Source organism: Cyprinodon tularosa, unplaced genomic scaffold (assembly GCF_016077235.1).
Source record: "Cyprinodon tularosa strain WSP-4 unplaced genomic scaffold, ASM1607723v1 ctg771, whole genome shotgun sequence".
Lineage (NCBI taxonomy): Eukaryota > Metazoa > Chordata > Actinopteri > Cyprinodontiformes > Cyprinodontidae > Cyprinodon > Cyprinodon tularosa.
The window spans coordinates 371,647-399,399 of NW_024039531.1; the positions used below are offsets into that span (position 1 = coordinate 371,647).

General features: G+C 35.3%; 1 protein-coding gene across 2 annotated transcripts in view; it reads right to left on the bottom strand.

The window, feature by feature from the left end:
• Window positions 1-15,154: 15,154 nt before the first annotated feature.
• sema3e (sema domain, immunoglobulin domain (Ig), short basic domain, secreted, (semaphorin) 3E) overlaps window positions 15,155-27,753 on the bottom strand; it is a 33,832-nt gene continuing 21,233 nt past the window's right edge. The window contains exons 13-18 of one of the 2 annotated variants that reach the window (XM_038270674.1): window positions 27,621-27,712; window positions 24,758-24,799; window positions 24,369-24,535; window positions 24,044-24,114; window positions 23,664-23,797; window positions 15,155-20,147 (exon numbers count right to left, since the gene is read on the bottom strand). In XM_038270674.1, the coding sequence (XP_038126602.1) occupies window positions 19,647-20,147; window positions 23,664-23,797; window positions 24,044-24,114; window positions 24,369-24,535; window positions 24,758-24,799; window positions 27,621-27,712 (1,007 nt within the window). In that variant the 3' untranslated portion in view covers window positions 15,155-19,646. The remainder of the gene's footprint in view (window positions 20,148-23,663; window positions 23,798-24,043; window positions 24,115-24,368; window positions 24,536-24,757; window positions 24,800-27,620; window positions 27,713-27,753) is intronic. The other variant, XM_038270675.1, reaches the window with a different exon arrangement.

The window sequence follows — 27,753 nt, forward strand, 5'->3', positions numbered from 1 at the left end:
TTTCAAATGGAACATTATTCTAATTTTATCCTGTTCTGCAGTCAATTTTAAAATGTAAAATGTTTTTTATCTGTGATTATATTAATAAATTTAAAATTTCCTTAAATTAAATTAAAGCAATTCAAATAGTCTATTTGGGTTGAAATGCATGTCCTTTTAACTAATTTAGAGAACAGAGTTTAAAGGAGGAGCAAATGTCCCATGTTAAACTAATGCTTTGACAGTGAAAAATTAAGTGTAATATGGATTGAACCAGGATAACAGACGGAAATTCAGTGATTTTCTGTATATCTAACATTGTTAACACTAAGTGTGCTACAGAAAGCTAAATACTGTGTTTGTCTGTTAAGAGCATGAGTAAGATGAGTGGGAATAATACAGAGCGAGTGTTGTGTGGGTGTGTGGAAGAGTTACGTCATCAGTGATGTGTGATTAGCAGAACCGTTACGTTCTCTATTTGGAAAGACCCAGATTTGGCTTTAAAGCAAAACACACACACAGTTACACACATACATACTGGACACATTCAAGGGTAAAGTCTCCATCTAAACATGGAAGCTGTAAATTGCTGAGGGGTCAAAAATGGTCATCAAATCCAAACAACCTAATATTAAATTATTTCAACCTACTTCCTCAAAAAAATATACTTGTTTTTAAAATTTCAATTCTAAGAAAAATAAGCCTCCTCTTGTCTTCAATGATTTACTTGTAATTATTTAAGTATGTTTTAATTATTTTTTATATGACTATGCATTAATCTGAAACTAGGATTATACCGTTTTAATAAAACACATTGCATTAAATACTCATTAAACATGCATCTCTTTATTTAATTGCTTGGAGGAGTTGTTTTTACAGGGTTATAGTTTATAATGTAAGCTTTTAAAGAAGAAAGTTGGGTTTTTATTTATAAAGCTTACATACACAAAAATGGAGCTACAAACTTGAATACAGAACACAGGCTCCAAAGCAAACATGACATATGAAAATCATGGTTGGTGTGAAAAAGCGCAGTTCCTCATGCCAAATCTGACCAGATTACAGACTGCATCATAATTCCTCTCAGACATTTAAGTAAATTTCATATGAAAGTTTAATAGTAGATTGACGATAAAACTACAAGGTGGTATAAGCCGGCACATGTCACACACACCCAGATAAACACACAAAAAGGTTTATAAACGAGTTGAAATTCAGAATAAAAGAAAATATTTAACCATTTTTCTTAACATCCCATTCCTCTCCCCAGTGATCAAAAGGCGGGTAATATCACAGATTGATATATAAATGTAGCAATGTGTGGGGAATCCACATGAATTGCTGCAAATATTTAAATACTCCCAGACCATCTGTGTGTTATGCTGAGCGATGGCGCTGTGATTAGGGCGTAAATAGGAAAATTAGGAGGGAACTTAAATCAGTCATCAGTCTGGGTCAGGGAACATTGGTAATCACAGGAATTATCAGCTTATCAGACTTCATAGAGCCTTTCTCTTGGATTTATGTGCAAAACGGGGTCCAGTTTTAAAGATACCAACCTTCTGGACCCACATCCTCCCTGTTTCCACAGCTGCTAAACAGGAGGAGGTTAGTGCTCATGACTTTGATGTCACATAAAGGGTAGCTGGGTGCAGAGTTCTAAAGAAACTCAAAAAAACATGAATACACAATTTGTGGAACATATAGAAGTTAAAATGAATGAATGAATTATAGATATATAAATAAAATGCAAAGTTTAATATGGGCGAAAAATGCTAGAGTTAGTATATTAAAAGAATTATTAAATATCCAAAATAATCCAAGAAAAACTAGGAAACATCAAAATGTGATGAGATGATGTAGTTGAAATGCAACCATTTTTGCACATATTAAATCTTATAGATAGGTTTGCTGCACTCCCTGATTTTGTGTTTTTTTTTTAGGCGTTAACAAATCTATGGTTTGTGTCGGCTCTGACCTACTGAGTTCTCCGAACATCAACAACCTGCCCAAAACCCCTGACCCTATATGGAGGAAGGGATGAAAAAAGGAAAAGCAAAAATTAGGGAAAAGTCAAATACAGCTCAAAATGATCAGCCAATGAGATAAAATCTCTGCCCCATGACTCCTATTGTCCCCTTATTGCCAACTGTAATAAAACATTATGTCTATTTGTTCTTTTTGAGCTTTTTATGACAATCCAGAGCTACAAAATCTATAATGATGTTACTGCATTTAACTTCTCTGCACAGTATTTTAAAATACAGTGAAAAACAAATATATTCAGTGATAATATTCTTTATCTAGTTTCTATCATAGAATATAATAAATTATCAAACCCTTTTTAGAGTCAGTAATTAGTAGCACCCGATTAATAATTTATGGATGTACCGCTGTTGACACTAAACATGAAATGTTTTTCATACCTAGGTAAATTCAATATGATATAGATTCATTATGATATAGATTATTTCTTAATGATGAGTTGCAAAAGAATATCTCATATATAATTCCAACTGTGACCAGAGTGAATTAAAGATGTAAAACATTTCACAGGCTAGTATTTTCCCGTTTTATTATGAGCTGAACCTTACCTTAACCCCAGTTCTTTCTGTACATTACAATATAGAAACCGATCTCCACAGCCAGAAACCTTACCAGATAAGTGATTGAGTCTTGACGCTCATAGAGAGCAACAGAGGGCAGCTAGGTGATGAGCCATGCAGACAAATTCACACACTGGGTAACCCTGAGGTGAAGCAAATTCTTTAAGCTCATGAAGAACCAAACTTTTTTCCTCAGTTCAAGCCCTCAAGCTACTTTCTGTTCCTTTATGAATTTGATTTAATTTTTCAAGTTTATATGACTATCTGAAGGTTGTTAATAAAGGGATTAGTGGGAGAACAGCATAGAAGTTGTACAAGCTTTGGTCTCTTGCCAAAGAATAATTTTACATGGCTAACTCGGGATCCTTACTTCCAAATACACAGAAAATCACTTTCTATTATGAACTGTAGCTGACCCCTATTAATGCAAATGATCCCATTTTCTCATCATTAATTCATTAAAAAACATTATAGAATTAAAGGCAGGCCCTTTGAGACAGCTGAACACATACCTCTTAAGTAAAATCGTCTATTGTGCTGTCTTCAGTAAATCAAGGATAATGACTATAAGACATTTCTATATTTTTTTCCAAAGCTGTACCTCATGCTTACAGTTGCATTCACATATTTCTGTCTCTCTTGGTACACTTCTTCACTCTCTGTTTCTAAAAACCACAAACTCGAATTAAGAGAACTTGAACCTAGTACTTATCTCATTCTCATTTCGATCTTACAGAAACACTGGAGAAGCAGCAGATATGAAAGAGATCTTGCCAGCAGGAATTTCACAATAACAAAGGACTAATAAAGAGATTAATCTATTAAAAAAAAACTCACTTCTGACGCTGACCCTTGAGAAAGGCAAAGCAGTTTTTCCCCGGCATAGCTTTCTCTTGTAAAGAGCCAGAAACCTGTGGAGAAGCAGCCTGCATGGGGATGTTTCACTGTACCCTCTAGGTTTGAATGCATGAGTTTTCTGCAGGGCCACCTGGTAATCTATACAGTAACCTGATCACACATGCTTTGTCAGGTCATTAAATTTACATATGTAGTGCAAGAAAAGAAACTATGGCCTGGCAATACTCTAGATGGAATGAAAAAAAATAATAAACAGAGAAAGCCTTGCACAAGTATTTACACACCATTGACTTTGTCTAATTGCTCAAGTACAACAGATTTAATTTTAACTTGATCCAGTTTATTTATGTAGCGACAGTTCAAATAAATCATACAGACAGATTGGTTAAAATTTTTCTAAGCAGGTGAATTCATTTCAGTCATTAACTTACAGAAATTACTCTTCCTGCACTGCAAAAAATATAAATCTCAATAAGTTATTTTTTCTTAAAATAAGTGTGTTTTTTCTTGATTTGAGGAGGTAAGTAAGACACTTTGCCAATGGAACAAGACAATTTCCTTTTAAAATAAGAAAAAACTATTTTATCGTCTTATTTCAAGTAAATATTATCTAACTATCTTATTTTAAGAGTGAAAATACTCATTCCATTGGCAAATCATCTTATTTACCTGCTCAAATTAAGGCTAAATATACTTAATTTAAGCCATTTTTTACTTATTTCTGGATTGTTTTTGCAGTGTGGATCAGCATGTAGTGACAGTGGGCAGTGGCATACATTTAGCCATTGTCTTTGCAATGTTCCCTCATACCGAACATCCATAAAGTAAGAGTGAAGAGGAAGCAGGAGTTATACATCTGGTCCAAATCCAGAGAACAGCTCAAATACAAACTTTGCAGCACATCCAATCCACTCTACAGTGCATAGACAAGAAGACCATTAATCACTGAAACAATCAAACCAACATGTTAGATAGAAGGAAGCCTTTGTTGAAATAAAGCCAATACATTTCTGTATGCATATTGTCAAAACGTATGTAAGGGGAACACTTGGGATGTGGCTGCATTATATTGTTGGGATGTTTTTCTTAGCAGAGAGCTGATGAACAGATGAGTGGAACTTGAGTGAAACTACTATAAATCAATGACTGTCCTAGAAGAATGCCTGTTGGAAGCTGCAGACGAATTGAGATAGAGGTGGAAATTTTTCAAAGGGCACAACTTACATTGATATCTTTGAAAGGCCAAGTCAGAGTCCAGACCTCAGTCTAAATGTTGTTGTCTTTTGACAAGACTTGAAATTTACCTTCTTTACCTTTAGATCTGACTTCCTGAGACCCCATTCTCTTTGTTTCCCATAAAAAAAAAAGAACTGCAGATCTTGTTGCACACAAACTTCCAGCTTCTCCCAAGCGGGGTCACGAGGGGTGCTGGTGCCTATCTCCAGTTGTCTATGGGCGAGAGGAGGGTAAACCAACCTCTCTCGGGGTACCCATCACAGGGCAACACAGACAACCATTGACACACACACTCATACCTAAGGAGAATTTGGAGAAGCCAATTAACCTAACAGTCATATTTTTGGACTGTGGAAGGAAGCCGGAGTACCTAGAGAGCAGCCACGCATGCTCAGGGAGAACATGCAAACTCCATGCAGAAACACCCTGGACCAGGAATCAAACCGGCAACCTTCTTGCTGAAAGACAGCAGTACTACCCACTGCTACACTGAGCAGACCCACACACAACCTTGATTATGTTAATTATTGACTTGTGTGTCAGAATATATTTACAATAACTTGCACAGAATTGCTCCCTAAAAAAAATTAACATTCAAGTCTGTGGTCATCACATGACAAAATGGGGAAAAAGTTTAAGGGCTATAAATATTTGGCACTGTAATCTGATTGTAAATAACCATAAAGGGTTTACTATGTCAGGTTATCTTTTTCCTTAATAAAGGGAAATTCTCAGCAGAAAAATGAAAACAGAGAACACCTTGTGGTACCTGAATTATCTACTTTTTATGAAGGTTCTTTATGGTTTTCTGTGAATGTGCAGTAATTTTAGGAGAAATTGGTCTTTCTTCCTCACTGAGCATCATTCTGGAGCACTGCACAAGTCTCTGAAGCTGCACAGTCCTTTTTTGGCTAAGAGTGACCACCGCTATCTAACATACTAAAAATACTCTTAAAGAAACAGTGTCAACAAGAGTCTTATCGGCTACTCTTTCAATTCTTATCTCACCCCCACCCCCACTCACACACAGGCCTGTTCCCAACCACTTATCGGAAAAGTCAGAGGATAACAACGTTCACACTCACAAATCCTTTGAATCAGTGAAGAATATCGAAGCAGATCAGAGTCAAAGTAGCAAAGAGGGAATGACTGAAAGGGAATGAAAATGACATGGGGTTATACATAAACACATCTGATCTGGCTAGGAGGGATGACACTTCACATAAACATTTGAACGACAAAAAATCCCCTGAAAGGCAGTTGTAATAGCACAGCCAAAGAAAGCTGAATAATTTATACCCTCAACAAATTGACAGAGAGGATAAGTATTCAATTTAATCCACACAGGAACCTACTTTAAAACATGGGAAAAATTCTATTTAGAGGAGACACTTATTGTGTGCTTAGTGTAAAATGCTTAATATATATTTATATCATTAACTATTATTATATGTAAAATTGGCTTTTCTTGTAAATATAGATCGCCATTTAAACTGTTAATTTAGTTCGAACATAAATAAGAAACTAAAACGTCTGAATTTTGAAAGTGATATAACATCTGCTTATTTGACATTGACATCTTTATGGTAGTGGTAATGTCTAGACAGCAGGGTGTATAATCCAATAGGTGTAAAAGAAAACCAGCCAGAAAAGACATGATGGTTTGGAGTATCGCATAAAACCTGCATCATTTTTTTTATCAGAAATATAAATCTTGGTGGAATGACAATTATTTTACATCTTAATCTTGCAGTGATATGTAAGGTTTAGAGGTTTACTTTTAGATTAAGATACATTTAAATGCCTTGCACCGAAAATGTGACAAATTTAAAAGTAAACTTCCATTACAAGATTTGTGTTTAAAAATGCAAGTTTACAAAAGCCCCTATGTAGGTTTTATTTAAGGTTTTAATAAAAGACTCATAACTTTGTAAATAGGATAGTAGAGTGAGAAATATACTTGTTTCTATGAACATACACACATATATTACATGTAATGATAATAATAGAAACATAGTTTGACACTTATTTGTCTCTTATTCTGTTGTTATACCTCTTCTGGCACATAAAGTTTATTTCCATAAGGACTCACTCCCTAATGCATGTGTTCATGAGTGTGATTTCTAAGATGGAGACTACTAAAGAGTGACAAGCATCTCTTTCTGGTGTGCTTTCATCAGGGAGTAATTTTGGATACTCTCATATCACCCTCATTGGCACCTTCCTATTTAGCTGCAAAGGAAACTGTTCCATCTGGTCTTCGTATGCTGCATGATCGTACCTGGGAGTGCTCATGTGTACAATTGAGAATGCACACTGTACTCAACCTGCTCTCAGAGAGGATCCATTCTCTCATCAAATATTCACCAGTGAGCACAGGCATCCAGCTGGCGGCTGCTGTAAAGCACACACGTTGCTGTTGTATGGCTCCCCGATGTGTTGAGAAGGAAAAATGGGCCTTGTAAAAACTTTAAAAGAGTCTATTTAGAGAATTTAATTTTCAGGTTTATGCAGCTCCAGCTAGGTGAATTTTTCTAAAGTATGCAGCTTTGGTTTGTATCCTTTTAAAAAAATATTATACCTCAGTGTTTCAGACCAATTTTTGATTCAGTGTTTGTCAATTTGTGGTTTTATTGATTTGATCTGCATTACATTCTCAATACTCTTGCTGTGTGAGAGTATTGATTAGAGCATGTGCATGTAAGAGCGCACATGCCGTCAGGAGGCAAATGTTGTTTTTTTGCAAAACTAGTCATGATAGTGTTATTGCAAAGAGAGGCAGTATTTTTTTATATAATTTAAATAAAGCTAAAGGAAATGCAGTGGATATGGTCAAGATATAGCAGCAGTAATTTTAACAGAATACATGGGTTATTTACAACTGTGGAAAGCATAGTTAATGATTGCTAACCATTAGAACTTGATTGCTGAATTTAGATTTAATTTGTATTTAGTTATAACTAATATAAATATAGTAGTAATATAATCAGTGTTTTATAATAAATTAGACAAATCTGTTTTTCTCTCATACATTGTTTAACCTAGAGGACATTTACAGTCTTGCTGCAAATACCCAAAAGGATGAGCAATCTGCTTAAGAATTTTAATGTATTCACTCATTTAAACCCCTGCTCTATCTGTGTATAATTCTGTCTTCAGTTGCAACATGTTGGCACTGTGCAGCTTTCAGCAGTATCTCTCTGTTTGCAGTCTCATGCCTAATTCCAGATTGAGGAAATTCTTCTTCTTGCTTTTTTTCTTTTTTATTATCTCCTTTTTGCAGTTGGAATTTGCAAATGTTGATCTTCACTAATGTTTGATTTTATAGAACTTTATGCCCTTCAAAGAAGTTAATACCAACAAAGCTGATTAGCACGTTTTAAATGTTTAATCTATTTTGCATTTCAGTTTTCTTTCTTTATTTTTTTCAGCAATTTTCTCTGCAAAGAACATGAAATTGCTCTTTGGAACATATGGTTACATCCTCCTAGTATGGAGGAAAAAAGTAAAACCATATTGATTGTGTTCATTATTTGTTTTTCCTTTCCAACAGTTTGACTTATTTATATGAAACAAATCTTAAAAGTCAGTTTCAAATCTCAAATACAACTGTATCTTAAATAGAAAATACACTTTACTGTGTCTTTGTAAAATGTCTGGGTGCTTTAGGATTGGATTGCAAGAGGTTTTGGTTGTTAAACCTTATCCTTTTTAACAACCTTGAAAAAGTGAGTTGTTAAACTCTTTCTGATTTTTGTACAATGTTGTCACATTACAGCCATAAACTTCCATTGATGCATAATATAATAGATCAAGATGTGTTCTTTTTTTGTTTAAGAGGGAAGGAAATGCATTTTATTTATATATGTATTTGGAGTTCCATTAGCCATAGCCCGCGCTCCTGCTATTCTTCCTGGAGTCTACTGAATGAAAATACATTTAAAGTTACATAAATCCAAAATGATCATTACAGTTCACAATTCATAATATGAATTTACGAGATGTCATCTGGCCTAGATGTTTTTTTCAGTTCACAATTCACAGAATTACATGATGTTGAATTTGGTTTTTCAGATAAAGACCTGGAAGTCGTCTGTGAGAGCGGACCTACATCAATGGATAGAACTTCTTTTGAATGTAATAATTGTTTCAAATCTTTTTAGGTATATTCAATTCAATTCAGTTTATTTATAAAGCACCAATTCACAACACAAGTCATCTCAAGGCACTTTACAGTTCAAACAGCTCATACAGTCAGTAGGTTTTCTTTGAATCAATTTGATTTTTTGACTTTATTATCTGAAATCAGTCTCACTCTGCTTTGTACATCTAGCCTCTCTAAGTTTTCAAATATTTTAAGAAAAAATGTATAATGGCATGAATTAACATACTAATTTTATATTTCTATATTCTCTACTGTAATTTAACTCCCCACAGAGCTAGTATTCTCTAAATTTGTGCTGTTGGTAGCTTACCAACGTAGGCCAGCTGTTGGAGCTGAGAGAGTGCAAGGGTCAGAATGATGTAACGACAAATATGCAGGGATAAAGGGGGGGATTAGACGAATGGAAAACCCCTACAGAGACACAAATTTAGTGATTACATACAAGTTAATGATGCTTCATCTACTATGTTGCACACATGCGCACACATTAAATATCAAAGCATTACTCTCTGATTGTGAAATGCTATAATGTGTGCAAAGAGAGATTTGAGCTTTAAAGCATGTTTCTGTTTTGAGACATTTATTCAAAGCTGTGTTTTAAATATTAAAGCTCATGCATAAGAAATATATCTTGGTTATGTTATGCACTCTTTATTGTTTAAGGCAGATGTGATCTGCAACTGGTAGATTTTGAGATCACATATCTTGATATGGGCAAAATATAATTCTATGTTTAGGGGTCCCTAAAAAGGCAAAGTGATAAAACATAATGCTTATTATCAGACACCATCCTATAAGCATGTTCCTCTTTTTTTTTTTTACTGCTCTGTTCCTCTCCGTTCTCTTTACTACTGCATCCATTTGACACATTTTCCCTCTCACTGGCATATTCTTGGTTTCCTGTTAGTCTCGGCTCTGTGGTAGGAAAAAGTCAGATGATCCACACCTCCCATCTTTCTCACTTCCGCCCCGTCCTCTCTCTAAAGCTGTTTGCGCCTTGTGAGGCAGTAGAGCTGTGGGGAATATTATTAGATTCTGGGTGACGTTCATCTCACATACATGCACAGGTCTTCAGAGAAATATTGAAGAAACAAATGTACATGCATTTCAGTGACTTAAGGCAAGTGAATGAGGTGATGTTTTTGGATCTCTTATAAAGGAGGTCTATGTGAGTTTGACAAATAAAGAAGCATAGATCGTGGACAACAGCTGATTAAACAGACATATGGTGGTTGTTGTTGCCTCTCCTCTGCTTATTACCTAACATAGTGGGTGCCAAGGGAAACCATTGTGCCTCTGAGACAGCTGTGTCAGCATGATAACTCACTGCACATGTTGACATGCAGCTGTTTGTCAGCTAATGTTTTGATTTCCATATTGTTTCACATTAACTAAGCATTTTCTATCTTTATATTTAGCAACTAGTTTCATCGACTATTACGTTATTGCATCTTACACTCCACTAACCCTCTAGATAATGTTTATGTAGAAAACCAGGTCAAGTAGGTATAGTAACAATGACTTTTTTTATCTTGAAAATGTTTTCTGAATATATTTTAACACAGAAAGAGTAAGTACAAACATACAACATTTATATTTCAGTGACATTTTTAAGTTAAATCCCAGACACTATGAGGGAAGCATATAATCATTAAAATGGTGATAAGAATATCATAGATTTATACAAGTAAAATATACATTTTGTTACTTTCAAAATAATTGCATTTACCAATATGATCAAAAGAAAAATGTTGATAATGCATATAAGTTAGGAAAAGTAGGAAAATTACATAATTAATTTTCCTAAATGTCCTACTTTTCCTACTCACTACAAATTAGTCTTAGAATTTGATAATGAATATCTGGGTACTAAATATCTCTTGTTATTTTTTAAAACTCTTTGTTCAAGTCCTGTGTACGAAAAGTGTAGTGATATTTGATTATTTTAATATTCGGAAATAAATCAGTCATTTTAATAATCTATTAGTAGTAACAGGAATTATGTTTATCACAACAAAGGTTCTCTTTAAATTCCCCAGCCTGTAGCATTTATAATCTGCTCAAGAATGAACACTTGTATTAAAAAGTTAAATAATGATGAGGGCTCTGAAATTCTAAAATAAAAAAATCTGAGTTAAGATTCAATCCACCAATCTATCCACCACTCATTGATTAAACTGAAAGATTTATAAACAACTAAATAAAAAAACTTCACTGTAACCTTTACGATTCAAAATTAACTAGAAAAGCACACAGTGCAGACATCCACTAAGCAGCAAATTTAGCCCGATATGTTGTGACTAACACCTCTAGCTAAAAGTCAAGCATGATATGGATCATTACCAAATTTAAATTAATTGTTCCTTTGGCATGAGGCCTCTGGTAAATATGTTATTAAAATCATATTTACCTTTCAACCACTTTATGTAATCTTTCTAAAATACCAACAAGACCTCCTTTTCTTGTGTCTGCATTTATTTCTTCAGCATAGATGTAATTTTGTGGGGGAAATGTCACCTGCACCTTTTTCAACTTCCATTTTAGTCCACTGCAGGTTTTATTGTCTGAAAACAATGTTACGCGACAGTACACCAACATTTGTTGAGCACTAGGACCAAGCGGAAAACCACAGCTCAAGCTGAAAATTCCAATATCCAGATCATCATCTGGATATTGGAATATATATTTGTCAGATTATGATCAGGCTTATGATCTGGATCATCACCAATATTTAATGGATTGTTCATTTGGTTCAAATATCAGTATAATCCATTCATAACTTTTCAAGAAATCCTGCTAGCTGACAAAACAACAAACACAACCAAACACATAACATCCTCGGCTGAGGTTCAAAGGATAAAGAACCGCAAAACCTTAACACATATAGAAGTCATAATTAAATTATATAATTCATGGGGATTCTTGTGCCCTGGTTAAGACCCTCGTCAAGACTATACACTGCCTCGCTTTGTCACTTAGTCAGACCATGCCCCGTCCTTTACCTCAATTCTAAATATGCTACAGAAACTAAAGACATTGAGTTTGGGGGGACCCTAATAAACCAGCACTGCAGTTTTAGTTTAAAAAGGAAACTTAAAATGAGTCAGGTTATTTTCACACAGTGCGATTAACACAGTAGGTAAAGAAATAAGTAATATTTTACAGCAGATTTAGATAAAATGTATTCTAATTTGAATCGTGATATAAACATCTTCACACAGGCACGCTTTCTAATCTATAGTGTCTTGAGGTCACTAACGTCAGCTTAGTGGAAGGGTTGTCTTTTCTAATGGAATCAAATGGTTTTTCAGATGGTGAAACTGTGAGTTATGGAAATATAGCTGTGGGCTAACTTAACTGCTGTGATGTGTGGTTTTATTGAGGAGAAAGCTGCAATGGTGCTGGAAGCATAAAAATGCATGCTGAACTTTATTATTTATAGATCACTTATTTTTGTTCATTTTCCATCACCTCTAATTTCACGGCCTGTTTCGTTTTTATTTGTAATAAAGTGTTTTCATGCAGAACTCCCTCTAGAAATACCTCTTAAAGGTTTGGTCATTTAGACATGAGTTACAACAAGCAATCGCAATATGGTCGCATAATGTAAAACCAGGTTATGAAATTAAATGTAATGCTTTAGTCTCATAGTAAGCCTGTTAAGGAATAATGTCTATATGTTTCTGCTACCAAGAGCCTAACCAAAACAATTATTCTGATGTGTACATTAAAATTTGCATAATGCATGGCTCTAGAGACTTAGGAATGAAAGTTACAGTATTGAATTTTCATAGAGAAAAAAGAGAGGGTTTTGATGAGGAATGTATTTGAACTGATTCAGAGCCTGTTGCTATGGTTGCCATGTGCAAGAAATCAGTGGCATGAATTCCCTTCAGAGATGCCTTCAGCACCCTGCCGACTAAGGTAGACCAGGACAGAATATGAATGAGTCATGGGGTCCTAGAAAGCTCCCTGAGGTAAGAAGAATTCTGCCCGTGGTTAGATGTTGTTTTCTTCTGTTTCTTTTATAGGAACCCTACGTTAATTCCTGAAAACGCAGTGATTCAGTGACCTGTTAAATCCTGCAAAAGAACTGAAAAATCTTTTCACATGCCTTTATGTCATTTCAGATTAGCAGCTCACCCAACATGGATACCTTTCAACCTTAGACTAACTAGGAATACTTAAAAAGAGACACTAGAGCTTACAGACACATTGCACACATTCAAGGTGTCCATGTTGCAGAAATATTGCTCGCTTATACATGAAGAGCATTAAGAGCTGTTTCTTAGACTAGAGTAGGAAGAATAGATGTTTAATTTTGTTTATCATGTATAATATCATAGCCTTTTGAGTGACAGTTTTGAATAACATCTGAATGGAAACCTCCATCTCCAACAGGATTATTTGGCTTTTTTTTTTTAACCTCAGCTATGTAGCAATGGCAGGTTCAACTGGTTTACCTATTCTTTTCCAGATTTTCTTCAAAAGAATATAGTTTGGTAGCAGTTTTCTTTCTATTTATTCTTTCTTAATGTTCTGATGAAGATTCTCAGTCATCCAGGTCATAGTCATTCCGTAAAAGTAAAAAAAAAAAAAATCCACTGGACTTGGTTTCCAAGATTTGAAGACGTTTCGCTTCCCCTCCAGGAAGCTTTCTCAATTCAAATACGACACACTCCTCGGTTTCAATCTGCATGTTTCCAAGCAATACAAGGCCCTGTCTATATAAACACTCAAACTCACTGCGGATCCAGACATTTGAATTGAGAAAACTTCCTGGAGGGAAAGAGAAACGTCTTCAAATCTTGGAAACCAAGTCCAGTTGATTGTTTTTTTTTTGTTGTTTTTTTTTTTTTACTTTTACGGAATCACTTTCTTAATGCTCTTTTATAATTGTTATTTCCTATTTACATTACAGTAAGTACTAAACTTACCGTACATAGACTTGCATTGCCCGGAAGGAAAGGTCTTACTTGGACGTTCTTTTTGCCTGTAACTGATTCGTTTTGAATCCCTTCATTATTTTGTTTCTGTCTAAAGCTTTTTAAGCAGTAAACCTACATGCATGGATGTCTGCAATGACAGCAAAAGTGTAATTCAGTGGTTTGTCACTTAGGTTTGATATCTTCTCACCTTATATTAACATTAATACAGTGAATATTACCCCACACTGAATAATTTGTTTTCATACATTTAAAGAGTTTCATGAAAATCTCAATTTTTTTGTTTTCAATTAATCATTTTCTTTGTTTATATCTATATTTATATCTTATTATCTCCACTCATAGAATAGTAAGTGGAGATGCAATGAGAAACCACTTGTCATCATCAAGAGTGGATGATGCGAAGTTTCTGTTATGTTGCTGCAATGTTCTGTCAACTGATTTTTTTTTTTAAATAAAAGTCAAAATTAGAACATAAGAAGCAAAGGTTGTTGTGGTTTTTAACCCACTAGTAGGTATTTTAATGGGATAATGCACCAAAACGTGACCAACACACAAATGATACCAGCCTTCTTCCATAGACGTCAAACCTAAATCCTTCTGAAGACTGTGTATTAAGGTAAAGAGAAAGGAGCAGTAGAGAGAATCAAAACCAGAACTTAAGATATTTTACAAAGATCCATTTTTTATATACTCGAAAGGATAAAACTACTGTGGGGTACTGCCTCCAAACAGGTTCTTTTGGAAGTTCCAGACTGCTTTGGAACCAACAAGTCTTCTTTTTTTTTTTTTAAAACAAACACCTCTTTGGTGGGCTTTCCCCACCTATTATCAAATATTTTCTAGAAAAAAAAAATAAAAACAATAAGCCAATGCAATAAAACATTCCAAGAAGAGATGCATTGATCCAGTACCTGTATCTTATATTGGCTCAGATATTGACTGATGGCTGGAGCGGATATGCAGGATTTAATATGGGATATTTCAGATCCAATCTAGTGCACTTCACATGGAACTGTTGTTTTTGTTGTCTTTTTGCAACTGTTAATACATAATTTAAATGAAATTATTTCAGGGTTTATTTGTTACCTTTATTAACAATATTTATGTCAAGGCTAAAGCCTTCAGTCATGTCACAAGATATATGGTTCATTCATTCAACAGTTAAATTGATATTGGTATTGGATAATGGCCAGTACACTCAGCCCAGCTATCGGTGTTGGACTGGATTGGATCAGTGCATCTCTGATTCCAAGCATTTACTGCTATTTTTTCTTTAACCAGTTTATAACTATAGTATGCATGAGCTCAACTACCCTTTATCTTGTCTTTTTTTACTAAACGAGAGAGGTAACAGCAAAACATGAAAGTAATCCTCTTTTTAATTGCAGGCATTTTAAAAGTAAACTGTACACATTTTCTACAATACTGGTATTTTACCTTTCAAATACGTATGAATTATAATAGATAGTTTAAGGTTTTGATAGATGTATAACTGTCTTCTTATCACAGCCAAAGCAGAAATGAATTAATAATGCACAAATAAAAAAATAAAGCAAAACATATATCCTCCTAATGAAACAGAAATGAGGACAGGTACAGTTATTTTACCACTACATCCCTTTGATTTTATCATTTCAACATTTTCATAAAAGGCTGCTATTAATTTGTTTGCCCCTCACTTAAACAAAGAAATACAATTTACCACTTTGCTTCCCTAATTATGCATCCCTTTTGCAAAATGTAATGGAGGTTTGTCAAACTAAATGAGGTGTTATTATTAAAATTGGGTACAGGAGGAAAAAAAAAAAATCCGTTTTTGATAATGATAAAACAAAACATAAACAGATCTGCACAGAAAAATTTTAAGAAAAATATGTCCAACACATTTCGTATACAGTAAGCATTACCTTGCCATTTGGGATAAACCAGTTAAAGGTTACAGTCCGAACTGGTTGCATGCATGTAAATGAGGACCGATAGCCTAATGACTGATCGTTAAGGCTTGTGGTTCCCAAAAGGCGGAGTCAGCTAAGCAATAACAGCATTGTAAGAGAGGAACTGTTTGACTTGAAGGCATCCACTCCTGTTGATGATGAGTGGTTTCTCATTGCCAAAAAATGCATCTTTTCCTACTCTCTCAAACCAGCATTCCCCCTAATTCACCTTGAAAGAGAAACAGCTAGCCTGTTTAGTGTGTTAAGGCCTGAACACACCAGACATGATCTTTGAAGTGATCCAGTCTGTTTTTTTATTATGTTTAAAGCCACTGGGATATCATATTTAGAAAATAAACAACCCAAGTTTTTTAGGAATTCCCTGCTACATATGGAATATCCACTGATCTAGGTGTTGGTTTGAGTTCTACTGTTTCCTAAAGAATGTTGTTTTAAATGTCATGAAAGTAGTCAATGTCACAGAGCTATGCCTGCTCTCAATCAAAATACAAAGCAGATGCCCCACTTGACAACCAACCACCAAAATGCAGCTTAGGTCAGACAAAAACATACCCAGTATCTATCCCAGTTGGAGCTACGCAAGCAAAGTCGCAGAGAATTGTGTTCAGTCTGACCAGAACCTTGCATTTTAAATGAACTAAGTACCATGGAGTCAAGGAGTACCATGATCTCCTACGATCGGATTTTCCATCAGATCGGACCCTAAATCTTATCTGCTGTGTTCAAGCTTTTACACTCATCTATTGACCAGCTGTCACTCTTCCTAGGGTGAAAATATTCTAAACCGGATTAGGGAGGAATTCAGGTTTGAGAAAGGATTGAAGGAAGTCATTTTTGTCACAATAAAAGATCCTTTAATAACATGTCTGTTTAAATTCTTAGTTATCTAAATCATGGCAGCTACAAAGAAGATTTACACTGGAGAAAACCATATTCAAGTCGCTCAGTTTTTCCAAAGGCAGTCTATAATTGGAGCTTTGATTTTTTAAGAAACATGGACGTCCATCCTCTTAAGCACCTTTCATGTCGCAGCAAGTCGATGACCCACCACTCATTTTCCTGGGTTGTTGAAATCTTTGTTGTGTACAGCTTATGAATTCACTCATTTGATTCATGAATGTGTATATGTAATTTCTTTAGAATGAGTTTCAGAACTCATTCCAAAAACTAAGCCTGTTTTGTGGTATCCATCATTTAACGAGCGGAGACCTTTAGGTCCAACTTTCCCCACTCTTACCTCTGAATTCCACATCCTCCCTGTTTGCACCACTCCACTTGCATCCTTCTCACAGAGCAGCTACAGCTACATTGTAATAATCAATGACAACAGCTCAACACGTTAATGTCCACGGGCGTGCTAGCCTTCCACTGTGTGAATACAAAGTTCAGCCCCGGCCTACTTGGCTCCAGCAAGATCTCCGTTGCATGCTCTCTTCGGACTTCGGAGCTAGAAGCTTTGTTTTCACGGATGTGCAGAGGTGGTCTGCAGCTGGTCTGACATGGACAGGAACTGAATGTGGAGTTCCAATGCTGGTATTGAGAGAATGACTCATCTCTCAGGGAACAACAAGTGGTCAGTAGAGCCCCAACAATTGGTCATTTGGCTTTTATTTTCATGAGAGCAACCCTTATAAAGAACCTTTCCAGAAGAATTACTCAAATTTTGGAGATTTAAGACAAATGCACAATATGCACAACCATGTCAATTGATTAACTCTTCATCAATAGTGGTGGTATAAACAGATAATACAAACCAACTGTCCATGGATAACACCATTTATTATCTATTGTAACATATACAAGTCCATAAATATTTTTTGTAGGAGGGCATATTTGCATTCGAAACACGCCTTAAAATACCCTATTTATTTTGCAATTTACTGTTAATGCAAGATATATACATACACTGTATAAAACATCACAGAGAATTTCTTTTCTCATTGTCAAATATGAAATCAGACTAAATCTTATCTACTTTGTTAGACAGGATTACCCAAACAGATTTTATTTTCTAAATGCCATGATGATGAGAGGATGTTTTTATATCTTTTACAAAGTCAGAAACTTAAACACACTAATTGTATCATTTTGAAAAATGGAGAGAGTCTAGATATTAATGCATATAAAATTAATTTTTAGCCTCTGATAGGTTAAGACACTGCGTTCATTGGGGACATACTGTGGATGTTCTTTTAGGGCAACACCTCAAATACACTGGTTCTGTGTGACAACAACATAAGAAAATTAAAGCTTGCAAAGATGACAATGCCACTTCCATTATGAGGGTGTATTGCTACAGGAGAGAATGTTGTACTTCAAAAAATAGATTGCAAATTGGGTTGTATAGAATAGTTTATGGAGATATTAAGGAAACACCTCAAGACAGCAGCTAAGAAGTAAAAGCTTAGATGCCATTTGATTTTCTAAATGAACAATGACCACAAATAAAATAAATTAGTGAAACCACAAATTAGTTTAAGCACAGCAAAGTAAATGGTCTAAAAATAGACATCACAAAGGCCTTATCTCAGACCCTTAGAAAATCTTAGTCAGAACCTCTAGATCTTGTACGCGTAAGGCTGCCTAAAATTATGACTAATTCTGTCAGGAAGAATAGGTGATTAAACTATTGTAAACATTTGGGAAAAGGCTGTAGGATACCAAAATAATCTGAGTTTAAAAGTAATGCCAACAAATATTGGTGAAGCAGAATAAATGAACCATGCTCTCCATGACTGAATACACCTGTTGCACCCAAATAACTGCAGGCAGGGGTGGTACTGGTGTAAAAGGATGGGGGCCCTTTCAAGTGCATCTCAACATGCCTCCTAACATGTTCATATTTCTAGATCGAAATGTTGTTTTGGTCTGCAGTGTACACAGAGCAAATTATTCCTAGGTCTTGCTTCTCCTGTACTAAATCTATAAGCACTTGTTTTAACTTAGAATTTAGATCATGATTAGAGAAGCTCTCTGCTATTTGTTGGGGTGTGGTAGGAGTCTTTCCTCCCCCAGGCAGTTAGAGCACCATAGAAGGAGTATGTATTTTGCCAATTGCACGACATAGCTCAAGCATTGAAATTGTATGTACACCAGAAATGGCATGAAATTGTGCCTCTTGTTGCCGAAAGGCCCATTAAGAAAACATTGGTAGTCCCAATGACCTAAACAATAAAAACTAACTGATTTAATGATAGAGTGAAAATATAATAAAAGGTTATTTTTTCTTTTTTATACTGTGTATGTAAACATCCTGTTTCAACAGTGTATATTAGCAGTCAATGCAGTTATCCTTGCTGGTTTTGTAATTTTGTTTAATTAGCTCATAGCCTTTTGACTGTACAATCAAAACAACAGCAACAAAAAACAGCAACATTTTTACTTCAAAATATCTCAAAGGGGAAAAAAAGGGAAATAGTTTATCGTGCTACTAGAAAAAAATTGTGTTGAACACAAAAATGTTTTTTTTAATATATTACAGAATATGTAATCTATCAGGTGTGTGTGTGTTTCAGCGTGAGCGGCAAACATAAAAGAAGCAGTCTTGTGTCCTTCTGATCAGAAGAAACTTTACACAATCTTATCGGTCTTGACCCTTTACAGTCTTTTTTCTGTACTACAGAAATGCTTTTAATGTTCAGGATCTGCAGTAAATGCATTTGTACATCTCACAGAAAAAGACAAAATGTGACTCAGAAAAAGCAGAAGAGACCTCAGTGATAAATGTAGCTACAAATGTAAGGCAATCCGCTACTGCTTTTGTCTTTCAGCTGATGTCGAATGTTGAAGCAAATACCTCTGACATGGTGTAAACACCCAGTGAGTATGATCTTTAGGCTGTGTATGTATGTGTGTTTAGAGAGAAGGTGTGTGCATATCTGCTGAATCTTTGTTGTTTTCAGGTATCCAAGATGTGCCTTGGAGCTCTGTGGGAGTTCTCCTCTCCCCTTCCTTTTCCCCTCTTCACCCCACCTAAAGCTGCATACTTTCTTTTAGTCTTTCTGCGTTTCTTATCAGAGCACCACACTCTCTCGCAGTATTCCTCCACCTTCTGAGCGTCACCATAACCAATTAGCTGGAGGAACTCCTTGTACCAGAGCCTGGAATTGGGGGCTGGGACTGATGGTAGCTGAAGAGATTGGGAGCTGACGCTGGGGGCAGCTGGGGGGATAATGATGGAGTGGCATTGAGCTGCAGCTCCATCTCCTCCTTCATTCTTTGCCTTGTGCATAGCCAAGTCCAGCCTCTCTGCTCGAAGCACATGCAGGTTGATCCGTAATAATGTGTGCACGTACCCATGTTCCACAGTCTGACACACGTACACACCAGCATCAGAGCTTTTCACGTGTAAGAACAGGAGCCCGTGAGGTGTCATGATGACCCTTTCATCACCTCGAACCTGTACATAGGGAAAAAAGAAAAACATTAAGGAGATCTAGGAATGAATGGCTCTGTTGCTGCAGTAGCTCATGTCCCTTGAAGCGTTAAATATATTCTACATCAAGAGTCAAGCTGCTGATTCACTTTCTCACATCAAGTCCCGCTTTATGTCTGATGATGTTGTTTATCCTGCTATTAATCCGAGAAAAGAAAGTAAAAATATTTTTTAAAGTAAAACTTTTAAAAATCAATGCCAACAGATAGCCATGAATCTTTAGGATGGAATTAGGTCATTCAGCTCCAGTAACATTATACAGTATACTGCATATTGTATGTTCACTCGACCTCCAGTGACATAGCACAGTCAGCAGAGAAAACAACACTAAATAAATAAAGGAGCTTAAGTACAAAAATAAGTCTAAATTTAAACAAACTGTAGGTGTTCTTATCTCTGGTGCATTCCAATGTAAACATGGTATTTCTTCATTGTGCGAGGTTAATTATAAAAAATATCTGAACATCTCCAGGGTTCAGACAAGATTCAGTCGTGTTTCACTTTAATACTAACTGTCAGGATCCTGTAAAAGGAGTTTATAGTGACTCTGCATCCCGAAGATTATCGTTGTTGTAGCCAAGATCTTCCACTTACAGTTTGGAAAAAATCCAAATGCGCATATCATAAATTTACCCGTTCATTCTTGGAGGACACTAGGCATTATATTTTCCTGCATACATCAGACTTAATCATCCAAGTAAACGTCTAAGGTTTTTTTTTTTTTTTATGCACTTCTCTGACTTCCTAAGACAAAAGAATATCATACTTTTAACATACTTTTCAATCTTTTTCTTTCGCTGGTTTAGAATGTTTAACAACATACAAATTCTATATCTTTTGTCAGAATTTTCTTGAAATCAATCTAGAAATCAATCTCTTGAAATCAATCTTTTCTTCTAATTATAATGGCCCAATTTCAACCTGGAGAGATTCACACAGAGTAAAGGTGTAATTGGAAAAATGTTTTTGCAGTTTTTTTTTATACACATAACACACAGAGATTGGTAAAAATAAAAATCTATCAAAGGAAAATCAGCTGATTGCATGAAATTACGGACTCTTTTCAATCTCTCACACTGAGCATGCTTGTAGCAACAGTGGAGAAGAAAACTCACTTTTAACAGGAAGAAACCGCTAACAGAACCAGGCTCAGTGTGAGCAACCATCTGCCGAGGCCGAATGGATTTCAAGGAAACAGAAGCAAACATGCATATATTTATGTAAATTAAATACATTATTTGGCGCTTGGGCCCCAGCAGAAAACTTTGCTGCTGTGAATCAAAATTCAATTCAATGATTAACCTAGAAAAAGGATTAGAGTAGTCCTCCCCCTTGGGCCCTCCACTGGTGGTGGAATAAGACAGAGGGTAAGTGGGACTGAGAGTGAGAGGGGAGATTGAGTGGAGGTGGGGAAAAGTTTGCTTGTTTGTGGGAGAAATAAGAAGGGGATATTTATAGATAATTGGCTTTGCAGGAGATGTGGCCCTGAGATGATTGGCTGAAGCTGGATGAGAGACATCATAGGTGGTTCAGGTGAAGCTGATAAGAGTCTTCCAGATTCAAATTTTTCCATTAATATATCAAGTTTATATTAAGTTTTTTCCATACTTTATATTTCACAAAAGCAAAATCTTTGAATGTTTTGAACATTTATGTTAATGTTGATATAATACACTTAAAAAAAGAAAAATAGACAAAATGGTTTGCAGTATTTAATCTCTCATTAAAATATTGACATCCTCCATTTACAGATGCCTACAATTACATTCTAAAGCTTTAGTTGTACCGAAATATTACCCCAAAGTTAATGTATTTTAGAACTTAGTATCAGAAAATTAAATCATAAAGATTTGAGGTGAGTTGGTCCTCAGGGCTGCCCCTCTATTATTTTGTTTTCCTTTAAAAATTGAATTTTATGGCCCAGGAATAGGCTATAAAAACACTACGGACTTTATTGCTTTTCAGCAGTCAGTCATTAACAATCTCCACAAGAATTGTAAAACAAAACATAAATTTGCTGAAAACCTTAGGTAATCACAAAGTGCTTCATCTAAATATATATATATATATATATATATATATATATATATATATATATATATATATATATATATATATATATATATATATATATATATATATATATATATATATATATAAATATATATATATATGTTTTCTTTTTTTTTGAAGGTTTTAAGCAAAAGTTTCAACCAGCATGATCTGCTGCTCCTTTCAGAGGACTGTAGAATAAAACCCCAAAGTAAGGGGGAGATTCACATGGTGAGGGCTGAGCTATCAATGTTTTGGAAAAAAAACACATATAGTGTATATTGGAAATGGGCTAAAAATGTTGGTGTCTATGTATTTACCTTTTTTTTTTAAACCTGAAGTAACATCAGATAGAATAATAAACATTTGTAATACAACAAACCTTTGCAGTGATTTGCTGCTGGGGTCTAATAAAAAAGACTAGACTGTTTTTTTTGTGAACAAACATAATCTTTTCAAATGAAAGTAAAATTTGCATGCTATTTTGCAATATAGATGCTCAGAATTTAATCTACTAAACTGCAGTTTTAAGTTTCTCGAGTAACCAGTTTCCACCATGCTTCATTGTCTTTTATCAGGTCCAGTGTCAACTCTTTCCTTTTTAATGCATTCCCCTGACTACCCTCACAGTGTTCTCATTAAATCATCTGGCAGGTTCCCATCCTGCCCACGCTATTTTTTTGTTTCGTTTTTTGAAGAACTGTGCTTGAACTGCAGAGCTGACTTACACTCCACAGATTTCCTGATGAGAGACCCCCAACCCAACAACACAAATGGTTGCTATTAAAGCAACCGTAGCTTCCCTAAAACTTCTGAAAAAAAGTCAAGCTTAGCATCCCCATGCCATGTTGTACTAATACAGCTATTTATGGCAAAGGAATCGTTTTGATTTTTCTACTCTTTCTGAAAAATAGAGTTCTTGGTTTATCCTAGCCATGAAATATAATCTTTAAAGTTACTAGAGCACTTACCTTCCTTCTATAGTAAATCAGTATATAATTATGTATATCAGGAATCTGTGTGTGATTAATTTTGTAATTCATCAGCGGGAATGATTACTGTAGAGTCAACAACACAATGCAGGCTAATGTCTACTGTCTCCACTTTCTTATCCAGGAGGACCAAATCCTGCAAAGTTAATGACTCAATGCAATCAGCTGGTTATCCTTACATAGAAAACTTCTAATCTGACTGTATTCACCTAATGAATTGTCTCTGTAAAGTGCCTCAAGATGTGTTATAAATTGGTGCTATATAAATAACTGAAAAGAATTTAATTGATTCAAATACTGAATTTGGTTTACTTTTTAATTCTGAATTATACATATGTACTTGTATGTATTATTAAATAAAAGACAGGTCAATAATTCCAGCAGAACAAATTACATATGAAAAATGATGGAAAAAATAACTGGAATTTTTACTTACCTCATGTTTTTCCCCTTTTGTTTCTACAAACCAGAGAACCTTGGCTTGAAGTGATCGAGGGACACATTCCAGTAAAGTGGTGTTGCTCTCAATGCTATATATTAGCCTCTCCTCAGCCCTCTGCCATTGTTCATCTACAAACACACACACACACAATAAAAAAACTGAGGTGTAGGACTGATGGCAATGGACTGGAGCGGCCTTTCATTATGTGGCTAATGTAAAGCTGATTGTTTTTTTCTCCTGCGGATGAAATGCACTGACCTTATTGTAACCTCCAACCAAAATGGCTCATGAAGGGATTTTCTATGATTTACCACTCAATGTTTTTGATATCTATACACACATAAACACATTTCACAGTCATTTTAAGCACCAACCATCAATTTGCAGTCCATTGCACAGCTGTACGGCGTTGCCATGACGAACATCCTGTCGTCTGAATCGTCTGCTGGAAAAGAAATCCAAAGATGGAGTCATTTTTATGAAATAGCAATAGATGAAAGCAGGAGCCGAAAGGAGGGAAAGATAAAAGGAAGAAACAGGAGATCAACTGCACACTGATAGGTCTTACATAACACATCACTTTGATTTCTGTGAGTAATAATGATTTAATAAACCAAGCAGGCTTGTGATCTTTAGGGCAAGTAGATTAATTAATAATGGCATGAGCAGTTTACATTAACTGTGTGTGTATGTTCTTACCTTTTGGCGTAAACTCCAGCAGGGTAGTATCTGGAGCAGGTGAGACCATCCCAGGCACAGTATGGGTCTCTGGCTAGACAACAGTCAGCACATGCTGAACCATAAAGATCACACTGATGTAGTCTGACTTGTGCAACGCCCACTTCTGACCCAACATACAGCTGTTGCTGTGGAACCAAACATATTGATTAGTTTCTCTGGAATCAGTTCTCATCATTTTATTTTTTTCTTATCCTCATCTAACTAAGACACTGAACCAAAAATAGAGGTAGGAGCTAAAATAGGTTGGCATGCATTTCAATTGTGTTGCTGCATTGTGGCATAAATTGTACTGCTGTTGTCCTCTTGTGGAAGAACTTTGAAACTGCATATGGTAAAGCTAGTCTTACCCTTTTGGGTGATATTATGATCTCTTTGATTGGAGCAGGCACCTGGAAAGAAAATGTTTAGAGCGGGTCAAAAATAAAAATTATAAAAAAATAGGCTATTTTTTGTAGTATAAATATTCAGTGATTATATTTTTAAAATCTCATTTGAGTTAAACTTTTTTTTTTTTTTGCCATGCTTGCATTCTTCCTAAATTACGAATGAATGACATAGTAATAACCACCATTTGCAAATTAGGTTTGTTTAGTATCAGATGTGAATACTAATAGTTCTTAAATTCCAAATCATGAAAAAAAGCCAAATTATATTACAATCACTACCTCAAAACAAGATAAGTTGGAGCCAGCTAGACTTTTCCAAAAAAAAAAAAAAAAAAAAAAAAAACTTTTTCAATTCTGGCAGCCTTAATTAGAGCAATCTGTGGTTGGAGTGCAGTCCTAAAGCCACATTCTAAGTCAAAACCCTTCTCCATTGGTCTATGGAAAACTAAACTGAAAAAAGTCTGATTGCCTCCCATTTCAGCTTGTTTTGTAGATAGATAGATAGATAGATAGATAGATAGATAGATAGATAGATAGATAGATAGATAGATAGATAGATAGATAGATAGATAGATAGATAGACTGATGTTTTATTAGTCCCCATAAGCGAAGTTCAGTTGATCTGCAGCAATACATACGGTAAATGCATAGTTAAGAAAGACCGACTGTTACACTGTCTTGTACCAGGAGGAACAACAGATCCCCCAAAGTCCTCCAGTCCTCTGTTTTACAGCAAAGGAACACATCCCATCACAAAAGTGCACTTCCCTATCAACATATCCAGCCTCTTACTGTCCCTCAGGGACAATGAAAGGACAACTCCGATCTATTCCCTCTCATCCCCTCTATTCACACGCCACAATGGCTGTATCATCAGAATATCTCTGTATACGACATGTCACAGATGGTACTTATGGTCAGTATTGTAGAGTGTAAAGAGAAATAGAGACCTGGATTACTGATTATTGCACGAGCAAATAATAAACCCCTATATTTGTTTTAAATTTAGCTAATTAAAATGGAATTTATGGTTTACAAATGATGGTCAAAAAAAAAAAAAGTATTTAGTCCATGAGTATTAATAAACAATATTGTTCCTAGCCATTGACCTTTCAAGAATACTTTGGTACTTGATAAATTTTTAAATTAAGGCTGTCACTGAAGAGTTGTGGAAATTATGCTGTAAAACTTTTGATGTGACCTGATACCATCCAAGCATGGTGTAGGCACTGGGGTACAGTGCACAACTCATGCATGGAAGCCATAATCCTAAACACAGCCGTCCCGAATTAGATTCACGACCAGGATTTCCCTTCTCTCCCCTCCCACTTTACTGTATGTCTACAGTCAGTCCAAGACCTCTAAGTGCTACAAAAACGTTCAAACGGCATATATTCTAAGAACAATGTAAACAGTGCATATATTATTGCAGAAATAGATATGGTTAATCAAAGTAGATGATGTTTAATGGGATAAACTGTTACATTTTATACCAATTGTTACATCTCTGTAAATTCTGTGGAATGATGCATTTCATTCCAAAAATCATTTAATGTAGGAACATGGCACCATTCTCACATTCCTTTTGTTAACATAACTTCAACAGTGTTTTGATAATTCACTGATACAGTAACAACATTTTATGCTTTTTACAATTAAAGCCAACTGTTACTCATTATTGACTTAAAAATTAGCCTTTGCAGTTCTTTTTTACAAAACTCTCAACTTTAGGGATGTGACTTGCACTTGCTCAGCATTTGGGAAGAGTCAAATCAAAGTATTTGATGGATTTTATGACAAATTATTGATTGAAAAAGTTATTTTCTAAATGGACTGCATTACCAGCCAAAATGCATTTTACTGGCCAAACCTTTTAGAAATCAGTACCATCCTCCAAAGTCCTACACTGGACAATTTATGGCAGAGCTAAGTGGAGTTAAGAGGATAGAGGGAGAAGAGTGTGCCAGAAGGGGAGGGGTGGTGAGGGACTTGTTGGGTTGGGCTTGGAACCTGTTCATCACTGCTTGAAGTTCTGGTATGTTTTGCCATTTTAATTTTTGGAAACATTGGAAGTTTGAGGCTACAAGTACTTTTAAGGCACTTATATACAACTGATTTAAGTAAAACATTGAAATAAAAATCCGTAACTTAACTCTGTAATTGTGTAAGTGATCATAAAATTTAACCAATTTAGAGTTTCGGGCTGAAGATGTAGGTGAAAGAAAGGCTAAGTGTTCAATAAATGTCAGGATATACTTGGACTGTAATTATCCTAAATTCAAATTGGTATTTGAAGTTGCAATCGCCCGCTCCATGCATTTTACACAACAGCACAGATTAAGAGATGATTTCTTTCTTTTTGAATGATGCATGTAGTCTAACTCAAGCAACATCATTTTCCTGTAGCTTGAGGGGGACATTTCATGTAAGACACGCTTCTAGGAGAGGCATTGAGTTTCTTTTTCATTGTACAACCTGTTCTATCTTGTAGTGCTACACATGTCTCAGGAATTTGTCTGACAAATGAACTTGTCAATGAACTGCAGGTAATTAGAAAACTTTTCATCACTTCATAGTTATGTTCTATGTCGAGTCTTTGTGGCAAACTTAAGCAGTTTTAACTCAAGCACCCAGTCACATTCTCATAAAAGAAACTATGTGTTTTGCTTGCATTATAATTGCTGTCGTGCAAACCTGGTATATTGTGCCCCTGAAGAAAAAAAGGATGCCTTATTTGCATGTAACCCAAGAAAATACAACAGTCTAGTCCAGTTTATATATGTAATTTTGACATGAAAAGATTTGTATATAGATCAGGAGGTACCTTGAAAATTTGTAGCTCCTCCAGCAGCACCTCCTCTATGCTGTCTGTATCTTTGTTGTAGATGGTGATAACTTTCAAAACCAGAGAGTCATCTAATAACAGAAAACAGTTATTCTACATTGATGCTCCTTTG